This window comes from Ostrinia furnacalis, unplaced genomic scaffold, assembly GCF_004193835.3.
Source record: "Ostrinia furnacalis isolate ACB-3 unplaced genomic scaffold, ASM419383v2 OfSCF1226, whole genome shotgun sequence".
In the NCBI taxonomy this organism is placed as follows: domain Eukaryota; kingdom Metazoa; phylum Arthropoda; class Insecta; order Lepidoptera; family Crambidae; genus Ostrinia; species Ostrinia furnacalis.
The window spans coordinates 259,489-274,841 of NW_021131465.1; the positions used below are offsets into that span (position 1 = coordinate 259,489).

The following is a 15,353-nucleotide window of genomic DNA, read 5'->3' on the forward strand; positions in this document are numbered from 1 at the left end:
TAATTAATTTTAAAACAATGTTAATTCCAAAAAAATGACAGAGTAGCCGTATGGTTCCAACAAAGTAGAAGGATCACCCTTTCTTCCCGTTGCTTGATAAAGTAAAAAGCGACTAAGGAATAATTAAATATGAAAATCAGCCCGCCCAGTCCGTCTGGCCAGCGAGGGGAGAGTTGGCAAAGTTCTCTATTTGCTTCTGATAAATAGAGCGACCCTTTACTCCATTGAGTTGAGTAAGCATCAAAAATATATTTTTCCCGAAACTCAATCAAAATGTTTGAAAATAGGTACATAAGAATACTACATTTATTTAAAATTTTGAGATAGGGATACCAATATCACGTTTTTTATTGTTCGCTGACAAAAAATATTTCCTAACCTAACCCATACGTCATTTGATAGCCAAATGAGGTTACCTCTAATAAACTAATAGATTGGGTGTCTGATTAGTGCCATTTAATTTCATCATGAGTCAATTGATTAAAACATGAAATTTATAGATACGCTAAATGGATTCTAGCAATTTAAATAACTATCTTTTATCTATGTGCATTTTATAAATATTAATTTGAATGCTACATTTATATCCACACCATATCTACCACTTCATTGTATAATTTAAAAAAAAATGTTGGCTTGTTCCTAGCTCCAGGAACTGTTTTAGGCAGGATCGTGGACTAAAGTTAGCATTAAAAAATCATCCTTTTCAGCAACAGATCTTGACCGACAGATATTGATGCGGCAGCTGCCGTAACACCCCTGGAGAGGTAATAATGAGGGTTCTGCCAAAGAGATAGATGGCGCTAAAAGTACCTACCGGCACAATAAAGTTGAAAGATTCGGGAAATCACCCATTTTCGTGATTCGCTAGGTGTTATAGTATTTTTTATTTAAATATCTGTAACCTTTATGTAGGAGGCAAACTTTGAAGTCATTGTATTTTTATATTCCTGGGTGTCTACGGAAGGCCAGCGTAGACAGATGACCGAATAACGGTTGCGGGACGGTGCTGGATGTCGCTATCAACCGGATAGATATTTGATGAAAACAAAAATAGTAAATTAGTATACGAGTAGGTACTAGCTTTTGCCCGCGGCTTTACCGCGTGAAATTTATTTTGTCACAGATCGTCATAAATTATAGCGTATTTGTTATTCTGGGTTATAAACAATAATACTGTAAAGTTTCATCAAAATCCGTTCAGCAGTTTTTGCGTGAAAGAGTAACAAACATTCATCCAGTCATACAAACTTTCGCATTTATAATATTAGTAGGATAGTAGGATAAATAAGAAATAATGAATTAGGTAACTGACACCATCAATTGTTTTAATTTTTATGAACTACTTACGCGATCCTCTAGTAGATTTTTTAGAAACTTTATGTGGTCACTTTTTCACCTAATCCATTAATTAATTTCAAGGTAACTAATATGAATACGATTTCAGTTATTTGAAAACTAATTGGGAATTTTTAACGATCATCTGCTTGAAAAAAAAACTAGCTATAGCTACAATATTTTTTTATTACTAGCATCATCTAGTGAAACTTACGTTTTCAATTCTGATGCAAAATTGAAGTTGACTGATGAAAAAATTCCCGAATATTTTATTCCAAAAAGTATATTTGTAATTCGTCGGCTTCGGGTAAATAAATTGATGAGCTACGGCCGGGTATGCTCTGGAGAGTGAATTTTTTGACTGCTCATTGCCAAGAGAAAACGAATTTATGTTCTGTTTCAATATTACGAGTAATATTTATCTGGTCCTTGGTATCATTGAGTGTAATTGCAGAACTGGTAATGGTAATCAAATCTATATACTAATATTATAAAGCTAAAGAACTTGTTTGCTTGAACGCGCTTATATCAGGAACTTCTGGTCTAATTTGAAAAGCTCTTTCAGTTTTAGATAGCCCATTTATCGAGGAAAACTGCTACATATCTACTAGCTCAAAGTAACTATTCCATGCAGACGAAGTCGTGGGCAGAAACTAGTACGTTATAATAATTTTTTCAAATTGTATATTTGGAAGAGCATAATATTCGTAGTAAAACTAAGACAAATAAAGAGCTAACTGAAAATAGTTTTGTTACAGTAGGTATACTACAGTTTCCGCTCAAAGTTGTGTTAATATTGAAGTAGTGATGATAGATATCAATTATTTTAAAGTGTATTAATGTGTACTTAATACATGTTTATTTATTAGATTCTACGACAGTTTTATTCATTTTTCCTTGCCAAAAGTACTCAAGAGGCCAAAGCACCAAGCACGGTAGACAGCAGATGCATAGCGCGTAGAAGGCCGGAGTAAAGTCCTCATACGTGTCCTTTAGTTGGCCTGAAAAGAACATTATTACATTAAATTTTACGTAAAAATACCGGTTAGTTCCGCTATGCACCAGTACCACTAATACCTTCGACAAAGTGCCGATAACCACATTCTTTCAAAGTGGTGCAAATCAGAACTGGTGCATAAAGAACCTAACCCAAAAATACAAGACTTACGCCCGTATTCACAAACGATGCTTGCTTATGTGAAGCAACAAATCGAACGCACATCGTTGAATAGAGCTCTGTGTACGTGAACGCCCGTATTCATAAACATTACTATGAGGTCTCACAGAGTCACAGTGCGCGTAGACGCACAGGGTGATAAACGAACCAATCACAGAGCTCTATTCAACGCTGTGCGTCGATTTGCTGCTTCTCTTAAGCAAGCATGCATCGTTTTAGACTTAGATTTCCCAAAAAAATTAATCAAAGGCAATAAAATAAGTAGATAAATTCTCGAACTGCCAAACGAAACAAAGCGCCCGTACCCTTATATTTTGTGCCTAACCGTCAGTTCCTACAAAAACGATTCTATTTGTCATTCTGATCGAATCGATTTAGGAGAACGATTTATCGAGTCGCGTCGGTAGACCTGCCCCTGTACCACGAAGTCCACGAACTGAACAAAGTCGAAACGTCTCGGCTTTTTTTTTAATTAAATTCTATACAGAAAAGTAAAAGGGATTAACATTATGAAGCTTCGGACTGATTTGCGTAAACTTTACACAAATAATGATTAAAGATGAAATACCTAGCGGCGAAAAATATGTTAGGCCATCATTTAATGCAATCATAGTTAGGTACCTACCTATTATAAATTATTTTGTAGAAGTCGATTCCAAAATTCTGGACTAGAAATTAAGGAAACAATGAATATTTTGTTTAAAAAAAGACGTCTTAGTGTGTCTTAGTTAGTTACCTACCAACTTAAACTAGCCTAGCCATGTTAGTATTATGTCGTAATTATGCGTTTTTCTTGTACGAGTACATAGTATAGGTACACATAGGTATGTGCAGTGACGTAAATGCCTTTACACGGTATTAGTAAGTATTTTTTATTTTAAGCGTTCAAAAGTTTTTACAAATAACTTGGAAAATCAATGGCAGGAATCTAACCCACGACCTTTCGGTTGCCAGTCGACTGAAGCATTCTTGCCGACAATATTGGGCTTCGTATGCGTTAGTCAAAATACTCTGGCTGGGTCGCACCATCTTACTTTTACTTTGACAATCGTCAAAAATCTGTCAAACGCCGGTTATCGATAAAGTACGGTCAAATTAAGTTGGTAGGTACGACTCAACCTAAGCACTTACCAATCATAGGTGACACAATCATATTGACAACGCCAGCGGTCAACAGGTAGAGTGCGTACGCGCCAGGGAAATCTTGATGCGGCACGTGGCTGGATATGACCAGGGGACTGGTCACGTGAAGCCAGGCTCTGAGGAAACCCAGCACAGCTGTCACTGTGCTCACCCAGGTGAACTGGCGGACTTGGAAGAGCACTAAAAGAGAAAATTATGGATGATTAAAAATGCTCTTTCAAATTAGACATTTTGAAACGGACGGCTGTCGCCCGTTTGTAGGACCGCACACGGAAAATTGGATGTTAATAGGGAATATGCAAGGTTTTTTTATTTCTCACAAATCAGTAGCCTTGGCCAGTAGTGACCGCCCCGGGTGCCAACCCATGCTATGCCGCCACTGGCCTTGGCATTATCAAATCAATCAGTGCTTTTCTTAAACAAAAATGTCAAAAGATACCTAAGATATAGACGTTAGAGATCTCATGACCAATGACGTCATGTTGGAACGACACGCAGGGTCCCATACAAATTACTATGGGCGCGTGACATTTGACATCACGCTCAGCTGTTTTCATACAAAGTTTAAACACTTGTAACTTTTTTGTTTCCGGTCCGATTTCAATTACTAGTTTCTCAGAAATTCTATGATTTACCTATTTCGCACCCTTAATAATATAGGGGCACAACTCAAAATTTTTGGTTTTTTACTTTTTGTACTAGAGAGGCATATTTTCGTCAGTTCTACAAGATGGCTTTCACAGAAATCGAAAACAATGATCAGATAAAAGAGTTCTACATTTTGTGCCCCTTCCATACTTTCATCTATCTTCCCGCTAGAAGGGCTGAATCAGAGACATGCCGATATTTGTCGAATCCGGCCCCCGCGACTGTGGTCCAATTTGGAGTTGTGCCTTTGTGTGACAAACTTTTAAGTAAGTGTTAGTGAGTTAAGTCTAATTAATTCCATATATTTCTAATAATATGTTACATTTTCATTTTTATTACATTGATAAGGTCCCGTTAATCATAGAAAATTATAAAATATAACTTTAGCTTTAGTTAGGCGGACCATAGATGGGTGTTTGTAGTTTTACAACTCTCCTATAAAAGTAATTTGCTTCTTGGTATTAATTTTCATACCTGTTGGTTGATTAGGAGCCTATAGAATGTTTTATCGCGATGCTAAGAAATAAAGCGGTGGTTATGAAATACTTCCCGACAAATAAACTAATGATTTATAAAATAAGAGACATACCTACGTGTTAAGGCTATTAACGTTCGCTCGGGGCTCGGGTTGGCTTTTTTCTTTGTTTATTTCATGAATAAACGCACTAGTCAGCCAAAAGGTGAATTACTTTAATATGTTAGTGTTATAATTTTTAATTATATTCATTAATNATTTATACATAATTTATTAACTTTTAAAATCGATGCATCCTATTGCGTTGAAATTAAATTGACAAGTACCAACAGTAAACGTGCGGACAACCGTCCGCCTCAAAACGTCTATTTTTTTTTTAAAGATTATTAGTAGTTTGTATTGCACAAATTACTAATAGTCCCGTTAGCCCCTCGTGGTAAGAATATACTTGTGATACGAGTGGGCTCACCACAATAGTCGAGCGACAATTTGGAACAGCTCTAAAGATTAACAGACAGATACTTTGACTTGACGAGTGCAAGCGTGTAGTATCCGCATGAGTTGACGAGTTAATCTTTTTGGATTATGGCGTCTTGAAAACTGCTTACAAAGAATAAATCCTTAGCTCCGTGGAGTTGATGGAAACACAATAGAACTAAAGCCCCATAAGTATTCTGTTGTACAAAACTATTTTGACAAAAGAGGTTTGTTTGTGCCAAAAAAAATAGCACTTGTGAGCGTTAAGAAATACCAACTCTTAACAAGCGAGACAAAGAAAAATAGTAAATGCTTAAAAAGTTATCATCAGGCATGCACCNAATGCAGCTGTTTAATTTTGCTCAAGAATCCCCACCCTGTATATTATACGTAACAAAAATTATAATAGGTAAGTAGTGACTTTTCTTCATAAAATTTAATTTTGTTTCATTGAATTTGAATATGTAAAGGAAATGTACTCAATAATACAAAGATGCATAAACATCAACAATGTTTGAATTCTTCGGAATATAATCGTAGGATAATCACATTTTAATTGTCCATCGCCCATGACGTCAATAATTTTAACAAGAAAGATGCTGCTTAATAATTAGTTGTTATCATCCGAGGTCGCTACTTAAAAAAATAAACACAAAAAACACGCTATTGTCCTGCATAGTTTCCCATCACCCATGCACCCCTACCTCTAACCGTTTTTGAGAAATCAACCTTTGCTATTTGCAAACATTTTTGTATTTGTGTCGTACATATAATGACACCTGCCTAGATAGGTTTACATTGATGTGCTGTCGTCCGTACTATGGTATTAAGCCTAGAGATTATTTGCCATGTCAAATACATACCAACTCTCATGACCAGTGTGAAAAATGAGCCCATATAAAATATAGTTCTGGTTTCAATAGAAATGATACTACTCAGCAATGCCAATGCACCTCTGCCAGCCACATCGGCGCCTGCTCCTATAGAAATGCAAGTTGCTACTTCACTCTGCAAAGAACAACATTATTTGTAACTGTAGAAAAAGTAATCATCAAAATTAGTTACGGGACTATTCCCACCTCTCGTTCCCACCACTGCAACTCCTGTGTAGCCAGGATCTACAGCTTGACCGCCACAAAAACCCAACCAATGAAGGTCAAGTTTGTCCCGGGGGAAAGTTAAACTGTCATTGGACCCGCAACGAAATTAATCAGAAGAACATAGGAGGAGTTCGAAATTAAGGTTCGACTTCCCTCCATTGCAAAGCGGATGACAGGTGACAAACAAAGGTTTAAAACCTTTGAGAAAAAGATTATGCACCACNGCCACATCGGCGCCTGCTCCTATAGAAATGCAAGTTGCTACTTCACTCTGCAAAGAACAACATTATTTGTAACTGTAGAAAAAGTAATCATCAAAATTAGTTAAGGTCAAAAGTCACTATCCATTCCAGAAACTATTTACTAATAATGACATTAATATTACTGTCATTCCTTCCTTCTGTAATGACATTCCAAATCTCCCCACACAAAGCATTGTGTCACTATAACCGTCATTCCTTCATTCCAACCTTGATTCCAACCACCGCATTTCAATATAGGTAATGTCATTTATTCTAAGTAATGATTAATGATAGTGTCTGGTCCACTATAAATTGTATTATAAAATCTTAGCTACTTTAATATTCTTGTAAATAATAGAGCACATAATCAATAAATGAATTATACATTGTTATTGATAGATACAATAATCTGCTGTTTACTTACACGGTTGTAGCCATATTGAAACAATAACATTGGCTGCAGCATGAAAAACATGAGGTCGGAAAAGTTCACAAAACTTTGTCCCAAACAAATATTAACATAAACTGGATCTTTGAGAACCTTTAAGCAGAAAACCTCCTCCAATATAAACCTGAAAAAATAATGTTAAAATGTCAGTCTTAATTTTAATCAAATAAAGAACAATCTGAGATTTTTGAAGTATAAATAATGTAGACCTTGCTTTATTGATTTTGTTCTTAACACCACTTGGTTCTTCATTTTCTTTTTGATCTAGTAAATCAACATTCTCTTCAATATTTCTACGAGATTCAACATAATCATCTGTAAATATTTAAATGTTTACATTTCTCATAACATGTTTTTCATCTGATTTAATTGTTTTATAAAGTAATGAATACTTGCTGCCATATTTCTAACGTTCTTCTTCGATTTAGTCATTACCGCCATACCAGGAATCGTGTGCAGCGATATTGCACTTATCAACAACAAAGTTCCTCTGAATCCATACTGGATTATAAGTTTTTTTATCAGTTGTGGGTACCACATCAGTACAAATCCTTGGATGGCCTTGCAAGCGCTCATGACTGTAGTCCTTTTTCTTACAAAGTAAAAATTCAATGTGGAGTACGATACAGGGACTATGATTCCAAAACCAATTCCCTGGAGTACACCGAAAGTAAATGGTAACTGATTGATATTAGTGATAAATATAGTTAAAATAGATCCCAAGCTTATCAATGCAGCTCCAATGAATCCACCCTGCCTCAATGAACATACTTTGGACAATACGTTGAGAATCATGCCTGTAACAAGTTTGTAAATTTAATTAAATCACTCTTAATTCGATGAAATAAGACTGAAAATAACCCTTTGTAAGTACAGATTTACCTCCGATAGCTAGCATCATTGCAAAAACACCCTGTGCAGATGTCAAAGATTTAGCAGTAGAATGAGTGTGATTCATGAAATCATTGTATATTAGCCCAAAAGAGTTTATGTGGCCCATGCCTGCTATCTGTAAAATGAAATATTCATTTAGACTATTGAGTATGGTCATTATGTTTTAGAATGACCAATATTTCAAACATTATTTATTTTTACTCCTATAAATAAACCTCCTATAAATTATGTGATTTTGCTAAAAGAAAACCAGACAGGACGGGCACTTCTAATTTTTAATACCCTCTTTTTAACAAAAATAGTTTAGTGTGCTCTTAACTATTGTACATTCAACTTTTGAATGTACTGTATAAAAAAAAGTTACTCACAAAACTGATCACCATGCCGAAGCACACCACATATCCCCATCCTCCTTCGATGGCTGTATTTTTCTTTTTCTTTGTTATATCTTCAGTAGCTTTGTTTTTTCCTAATTCACTATTTTGTGATAGTGCATTCAATTCTTTGGCCATTTCAATACAATGCGGCCAAGATCTAGGGCAATACTAAATAAGATAGGCAGATCGCTTGGCCGGAAGACGTCGATAAAGACGATTCAGTTAGAGTTCTCTGTATGCAGTGTCATTGACAATCACATATTATTAGAGGTAAGGCGTATTTACTTACAATTATTGAAACTATCTTATGCTTTTTATCATTAAATTAATACCATTAAGTTAAGAGATACTGATTTATTCCTATGTGCACCGTACACCACTGATGTTATATTAAACTGTTTTTCTTGTCACAGAGTAGTATTACTCCTGCAAAATTTAAATATCACTGTTCACAGATAAACTTGCACTCAGTAAGCTGAATTTATTATAATGACAAAAGTTTAGCCAAACAATGATTGTTCCACAGTATTTGCTTCTTTGTGACGTCACGTTTGTTGCTATCTCTGTTTACAGTGATAAAAATGTTATAGTCAGCTAGCGACAAAGACTTCTGTTTAATACTAGACAGGCCGGGTTAAAGTTATTGTTTATAAGTGATATTAGCTGTAGATCCTTACTATTCCCTACACAGGAGTGGGAACAAAAGATGGGAATAGTCAGGGCAGATATGTACCATCCTAGACTGCATCCCACTTAACACCAGGTGCGATTGTGGTCAAATACCTGCCTTGTTATACATAACAAAAAAAAAGTCCGTAAGTAATAAGTGGTAGGACCACCTGTTCCAGACCCAGAAGCATGAATTCAATTTCCAGTGGGAGCTTGGTTTGCTGGCAAATTGGGCTTGTTCTATGTCTGCCTGGATAGTCACCGCCATTTTAGTGTCTATCGCTATAACAACAGTAGGGCTAGGGAGTTACACTGAACAAATGTTTCTTTACTGCTTACAAAATATTTCGTTACTGCTTACACAAATGAATGACTTGCGAACCGAGTGTTAATCTATAAAACAAACCAGGTTTAGTTCACAACAAAATAGTTTGACTAATTTACACTAAATTTTGTTCCTTATAACCATAGTACATTGTGGAAAACCTTGGAGGAGGCCTTTGTCCAGCAGTGGACGTCATTTGGCTGAAACGAACGAACGAACCATAGTACCTAGCTAGTAGTAACCTCCAGTTCGCAAGTCACTCATTTGTGTAAGCAGTAACTAAAATATTTTTTAGTGTAGAAGTAAGAAAGCCATGCAGTTCCTCTGTGGTTGAGAATGCCTTATAAAGGTCAATTCCACCTTTGTCCTGAATATCAGTCCCCATTTCGCTTGTCTAATAGTATACGAACTCTTAGGTAAGTGAATGATAAAAATGTGAAATTTTCGTGCACTTGAGATTGAGTGGGCCAGTATGTACATTGTACAAGTAACGTCACCGCCGTTTCATGTTACATTGTTTGTATTTTCTTTGTCTCGGTTCGCTTACGGTGTTTTTATATGTTTATGACATACTTCAAGCATAGTTCCTTAAATTCTTGAAAATATTCTTGAAGATTTAAATAAAGTAAAAAAGGTAGTCATCGTTGCTGTACCATTTCCATCAGTTGCACAATAATTATTCGTGCCGTTTTCATTATTTACATAGCTGGGCACCGTTAATCAAATAGTTAACTTCGTTAATCGTTAAACCGTTAATAAAAAAATTAACTTCGTTAAACGTTAAAACGTTACATTTAGCAAGATTTAACGCAAGTTAACGTTAATCGTTAATCCGTTAACTCATTATAATAAGTTCAGTTCCAACTCCTTGCCAGACAGATTTTTTAGGATAGTTTCCAAAGCCACGATGACCCAAACTTCATAATCCACCAACATTCTAACCTATATTGGGAGCATACGCTGACAAACTTTCAGCTTTTATAAAATGACGTTGGTCTGGCGTTCACCAGCTCTTAGTCTATACTATAGTATCTCAATCTCAGAACCTTGGTTCAATTACAATACAATTTAGCAACAATGTGCTCGAAAAGACAAATCTAACAAACCCAAACTCGATAAGCTTCCACCGTTTCGTTAAGGAATTGAAGGGGTGAGTGGACAAAGGTGTTATCTGACAAAACTGAAGAATCGACTTTTTTGCATGAACATAGGTTTTAAGTGATGATAAAATCGACTAATGAGCTCAAAACACGCAATTTTGTTACGTGTCAAACCTTAACAAAGGTGTTATCTGACAAGCATTCATACATTTCAGGATTCAAATGTGGTATGAGTAGATTAACATTTTCAAACACTCATAACTCATTTTGTTAGTTACCTTTGTCCACTCACCCCTTCAATTTCTATGGCCACCTCTATACTCCATCATCAGGACCCTGGACATCATCTAGTACCTACTAAAGTGCTCGAAAAGACAAATCCAACGAACCCAAATTCGATGCGATTCCGCCGTTTTATATAGGAGTTCCTATGGCCACCTCCTGACTCCATCATCAGACCAGCTCAGTGGTACCACAACATTGCATTTTCATCGTACTTACATAAGTATACCAAATTGCAGCTCAATCGGTTGAGGAGAACTGGTCTTAAATTCGGTTGCAAGATTTGTCCCACACATACCTACTAATAAGTGAAGTCAATATAAAGCTTGTAAATAAATAGAAAAATGCATTTTTTATATCGTTTCTTTCTGGTTACAAAAACTGTTGTTTTGGGTTCTGGAAGTTCTGGAAGCCTGAACGTACTAGTCAGAACGCGTTTTTCTAGTGTTTTTCAGCGTTCCTGCTGAATCTTTTTGGTAAATAGTAGGTATTGGTTTAACGATTAACGGACTTAGGATCATTTAACGGAAGTTAACGAGTCCGTTAACATTTTTTAAAGTTAACTTAAAAGTTAATCCGTTAATAGAAATGTTAACTTCGTTAATTAACGATTAACGGATTAACGAGTTAATGCCCAGCTATGATTATTTATAATCCGAATTGGTATCATATAATGTATTACGAAGAATAATAAAATTCTTGGATTACATGGCCGAGATAAACAATTAATCAAACAGCATGGTATTTAACATCGGCACATGAAAGAAAGAAGTTCTTTATTTGACACGAAAACACCTAAAATAGAAATCTAAATATATATAACTCAAAGGTGACTGACTGACTGACTGACTGGCATAGTGATCTATCAACGCACAGCCCAAACCACTGGACCGATCGGGCTGAAAGGCATGCTGGTAAATGCTATAACGTAGGCATCCGCTAAGAAAGGATTTTACGAAACTCCACCCCTAAGGGGGTAAAACGGGATCAACGCGTACGAAGTCGCGGGCGGCCGCTGGTAATTAATATAATACAATAAAGTGCACTTTCGTGTTCAAAAGGCGCCCGCTCAGTATAAATGGAGATACTGATTTTCAGTCGATGCCCAATTGACCATAGATTCTGACATAAATGATAATAATATAAGATCAAGAAATGGAATGGAAGCTACGTATCGGAAGACGCAGCGTGGGATGTCCACCCACAAGGACAACTAGGGAGGACAACGATAACTTCATAAAGGTAGGAAGGCGCTGGATGCAGGCCGCTACCTACCGGTCGATGTGGAAATCATTGAGGGAGGCCTATGTTCAGCAGTGGACTGGACATCCTGTGGCTGAAGTGATGATGATGATAATAAAGTAGAGCATGATACTATCTATTAATTCCTTTAAATTCAGAAATACTAGAAACACACTAGTCTAGACACGGTGTCTGAGAAACCAATAAAAATCTAATTCGTAGATAATTAAAAAGCACTTATGATAATTAAGTTTTTTAACAATTTTACACATAAATAATTATTTGTTAAAGCTTTTAGTTAGCAAAACATTTAATTTAATGTCTGTCGTATTAATTTAAAAACACATTAATTTGAGATTCAAATTTGTATATTATGCACAAAATAATATATTGAATATTATAATCCACAGATCTGTAACATTTCTAGATGTTATAGAACATCTTTATTGTGATAAACTAGCGGCCGCCCGCGACTTCGTACGCGTGGATCCAGTTTTACCCCCTTGAGCGCGATAGCAAGATAATTACGCGCGAGCGATAAGGATGGGTAGCTTGGGGTCATTGGACGAAATTCTACGTGCTCGGCGACCGGACTTTAGTAAATAACTTAACTATCAATACTAACATATTTTATTAGGACCACTTGTCTTGTTCATACATACTCCTACATACCTATATTGTTTGTTTAGTTCTAATTAACAGGTCAATCGTCTTGTGAATGCCATCGTATTGCATCACATTGAATCACTATGTATACTATAAAGTCCAAACTCCCAATCAAATATTTGTTCTCTGACGCGGGTATATTAATTACCATTTAGTATATTAAACAGTTTTATTCATACTACGGCGCATAAATTATCGCTTTTAATAGATTTAAGATTCTATTAAAAGTTTTCTCATTAAAATATTTGAAACAGGCTTTTTCCCGCGATTTGCCTTGTTTAAATACGAGACACAGGAAGAAGTATAGTTATAATTAATTAAAAAAATGGTTTAACGCATTTTTACACCAAAAACAGCGAGTTTTAAAAAGGTGAACGAACCAACTTTGGAGCCAAATAAATTTCATAAAGATTAATGAGTTTCTTGAGCTACTTAATCTCAACACCAGCTGATATTAAGTTGTCCAAAATTGATAGGAAAAGTTACATTCGGGACACCTAGGTACTCTAAAAAGGCCATCAAATCAATCATAAGAATCTGATTTGATGGAATAGTAAGAGTAGGCGCACACCGTTGATTTTTAGTTGGCCGATAGTTGTGCCCGATTTTAATTTGTATGAAGAATCGGCGTAGTGTGCGCACTCCCATACATGCCCATACTGATCAACTGCCCGACTAAACTATCGGCCGACGAAAAATTGACGGTGTGCGCGTACTCTACTCTGATATTTTATCAATTAAATCAGTCGCTTGATTGGATATTCACAAGTTGAATTACGACGAAGGAAAATGTGATTTTTGTATGTAGTAACAACGTGTATTTAAATAATTTTGAAATTAATCAAATACAAATAATTTAATGAGATGACTAATTGGGTTCTCGATTTTTAATTAAAGATTAAAATGAAACGACGACATTTTTAACAACAATTTTATTTTATCACCTTTGTTTGTTTATTCACAGTACCAATTTTATAGATAATATGTGTTTTTAATATGACAGCCATTTTAATAATATTATCTGTAAATACAATTATGATATTGCGACAATAATAGTTTATTAACTTATTTTTTTGTACATTTAACAGCATACAATTAAGTTGGTAAATGGCCATCGAATGAGAAATCCTAAAAAGTGATACAGTACTACACATATCTATGACTTAGGTACTCACAACAATTGAGTTATAATTCAATTAAAATAATCATCATCATTAATAGGCCACTGTGAGCAAAGCCTCTTAGAGGCAACTAGGGGTTTGGTCAGACCAGTCGGAGGGATTCATTTCAGTTTTCCTGATAGTTGATTGTTTGTACAAAGTACAAACCTGCACATCAGACTATGCATTTTTATAGCAAAAACACACCTATTACAATGCCATAAGATGCCATAATGCTTAGCTTTAAAGCTTGATATGCCGTAATCTGTACATCAACAAAATAACTTATAACCATGGTTTATTGAGGTAGCTTGCCCAGAAGCAATGCTGGCACTGCTGCACTGGGCGTAACTTTACACTTGGCTGGAATTGTCCTATTTTCTTCGAATTACTTTAGTTGCTAGTGAATGACAGTTTAACATTCCCAGGCCAAACTTGGCTTTCACTGTTCGGTTTTTTGGTAATCAAGGCTACTAAGAAGATGCACTTATGGAAACGAAAGGAGGGAAAAGTACCGTATAAATAAAAAACTAAAACCCAACTACGACAAAAAACGACGCTGAAAAGGTATAAAACAAGATTTTCAGAATACTGAACTGAACAAAGTTGCTTATGTAGTTGCATATTTTCATTCAGGGACTGGGTAGTCAATGCGAAAAAACGCTCAACGGTTGGAATGTGCAGGTGTCAAAATGTCCATACGGACCGGTTGTTAGTGTGTCAATAAGTATGAACGTCGAAATGAGCAATGGTTAAAATGATCTGAAGTTAAAATGTCTTCGGGTTTATTGTATAACTAGCTTTGGTCGCCCGCTACGCGGGCTACAAAAGCTAGATCTGCGATGCTGGCCGCTCCGGGCTTCGCCCTACGCGGCGCTCGGCCTGCGGCCTCGCATTCGGAGCTCGGCCTTCGGCCTCGCAAAAATTACAGGGGGCGTTTATTGTCTGTGGCGGTGCTCTTGTGCTTTTTTGACGCAACACAAGTAAATCTATGGCGAATGTAGGGATTTGAACCATCGCTCGGCCTTCGGCCTCGCCTTTCTGTCTGTCACTGGGCTCTAGTCCTTTTTTGACGCATTAACACGTAGACTGCCATGACAGTCACCGGTGACTGACAAACATGCAACCTATTCGGGCCATGTCAGTCACTGGAGCCTGACACTGAAGCATCTAAATCAAACGACCGCAGTAGGCCGCCTGGCACGTTTAATGCGTTACTTCCTATTTTAAATGACTGACGTGGCCCCCAACAAAGTATGTTCAGCATGGCCTGCAACTCTTGTACCTAAATAAAAATTTACACAGGTTTGAATGAAAATTTTAGTAAAAACACGACAAATATTTGAAAATCACAAGTTTACGATATATTTCAGAATAAATTATTAAGCATAATTATTAAAATTATTATTTGTGTACAAAATTGAAACATTANCAGAAATTTCTTCACCCAAGCAAAACCTCTTGACAAGGCACACGATCGCCTCATACAACTCGACTTTCTAAAGTGTTGCCAACTACTCGAAAAATGAATTCCTAAATTTCGAAATTTTGAACTTTTCACAAAATGGCCGACCACGCCGCCGCCATCTT

General features: G+C 36.2%; 2 protein-coding genes across 3 annotated transcripts in view; one reads left to right on the top strand and one right to left on the bottom strand.

Annotated features, from left to right (window-relative positions):
- kcc (solute carrier family 12 member kcc) overlaps positions 1-15,353 on the top strand; it is a 341,704-nt gene that overhangs the window by 93,767 nt on the left and 232,584 nt on the right. The gene's annotated exons all lie outside the window — the stretch shown is intronic.
- On the bottom strand, positions 2,008-8,915 carry LOC114351930 (monocarboxylate transporter 14). 2 transcript variants are annotated; one of them, XM_028303282.1, is made up of 8 exons: positions 8,311-8,898; positions 7,931-8,057; positions 7,441-7,845; positions 7,258-7,363; positions 7,025-7,172; positions 6,122-6,266; positions 3,647-3,838; positions 2,008-2,339 (listed from the first exon to the last, which is right to left on the bottom strand). In XM_028303282.1, the coding sequence occupies exons 1-8, from the start codon at positions 8,452-8,454 to the stop codon at positions 2,197-2,199; spliced, it is 1,410 nt and encodes a 469-aa protein (XP_028159083.1). In that variant the 5' UTR covers positions 8,455-8,898; the 3' UTR covers positions 2,008-2,196. The 2 variants fall into 2 exon arrangements, with proteins under 2 accessions (XP_028159083.1, XP_028159084.1); XM_028303283.1 differs by lacking the exon at positions 7,931-8,057 and having other exon boundaries at positions 2,187-2,339; positions 8,311-8,915.

Coding starts and splice junctions, on each gene's coding strand:
- LOC114351930 (XM_028303282.1), bottom strand. CDS start 8,454: ATGGCCAAAGAATTGAATGCACTATCACAAAATAGTGAATTAGGAAAA. Junction 7,364..7,440: donor CGTTAGAAATATGGCAGCAA/GTATTCATTACT, acceptor AAATATTTACAG/ATGATTATGTTGAATCTCGT. Junction 7,173..7,257: donor AACAAAATCAATAAAGCAAG/GTCTACATTATT, acceptor TTATTTTTTCAG/GTTTATATTGGAGGAGGTTT.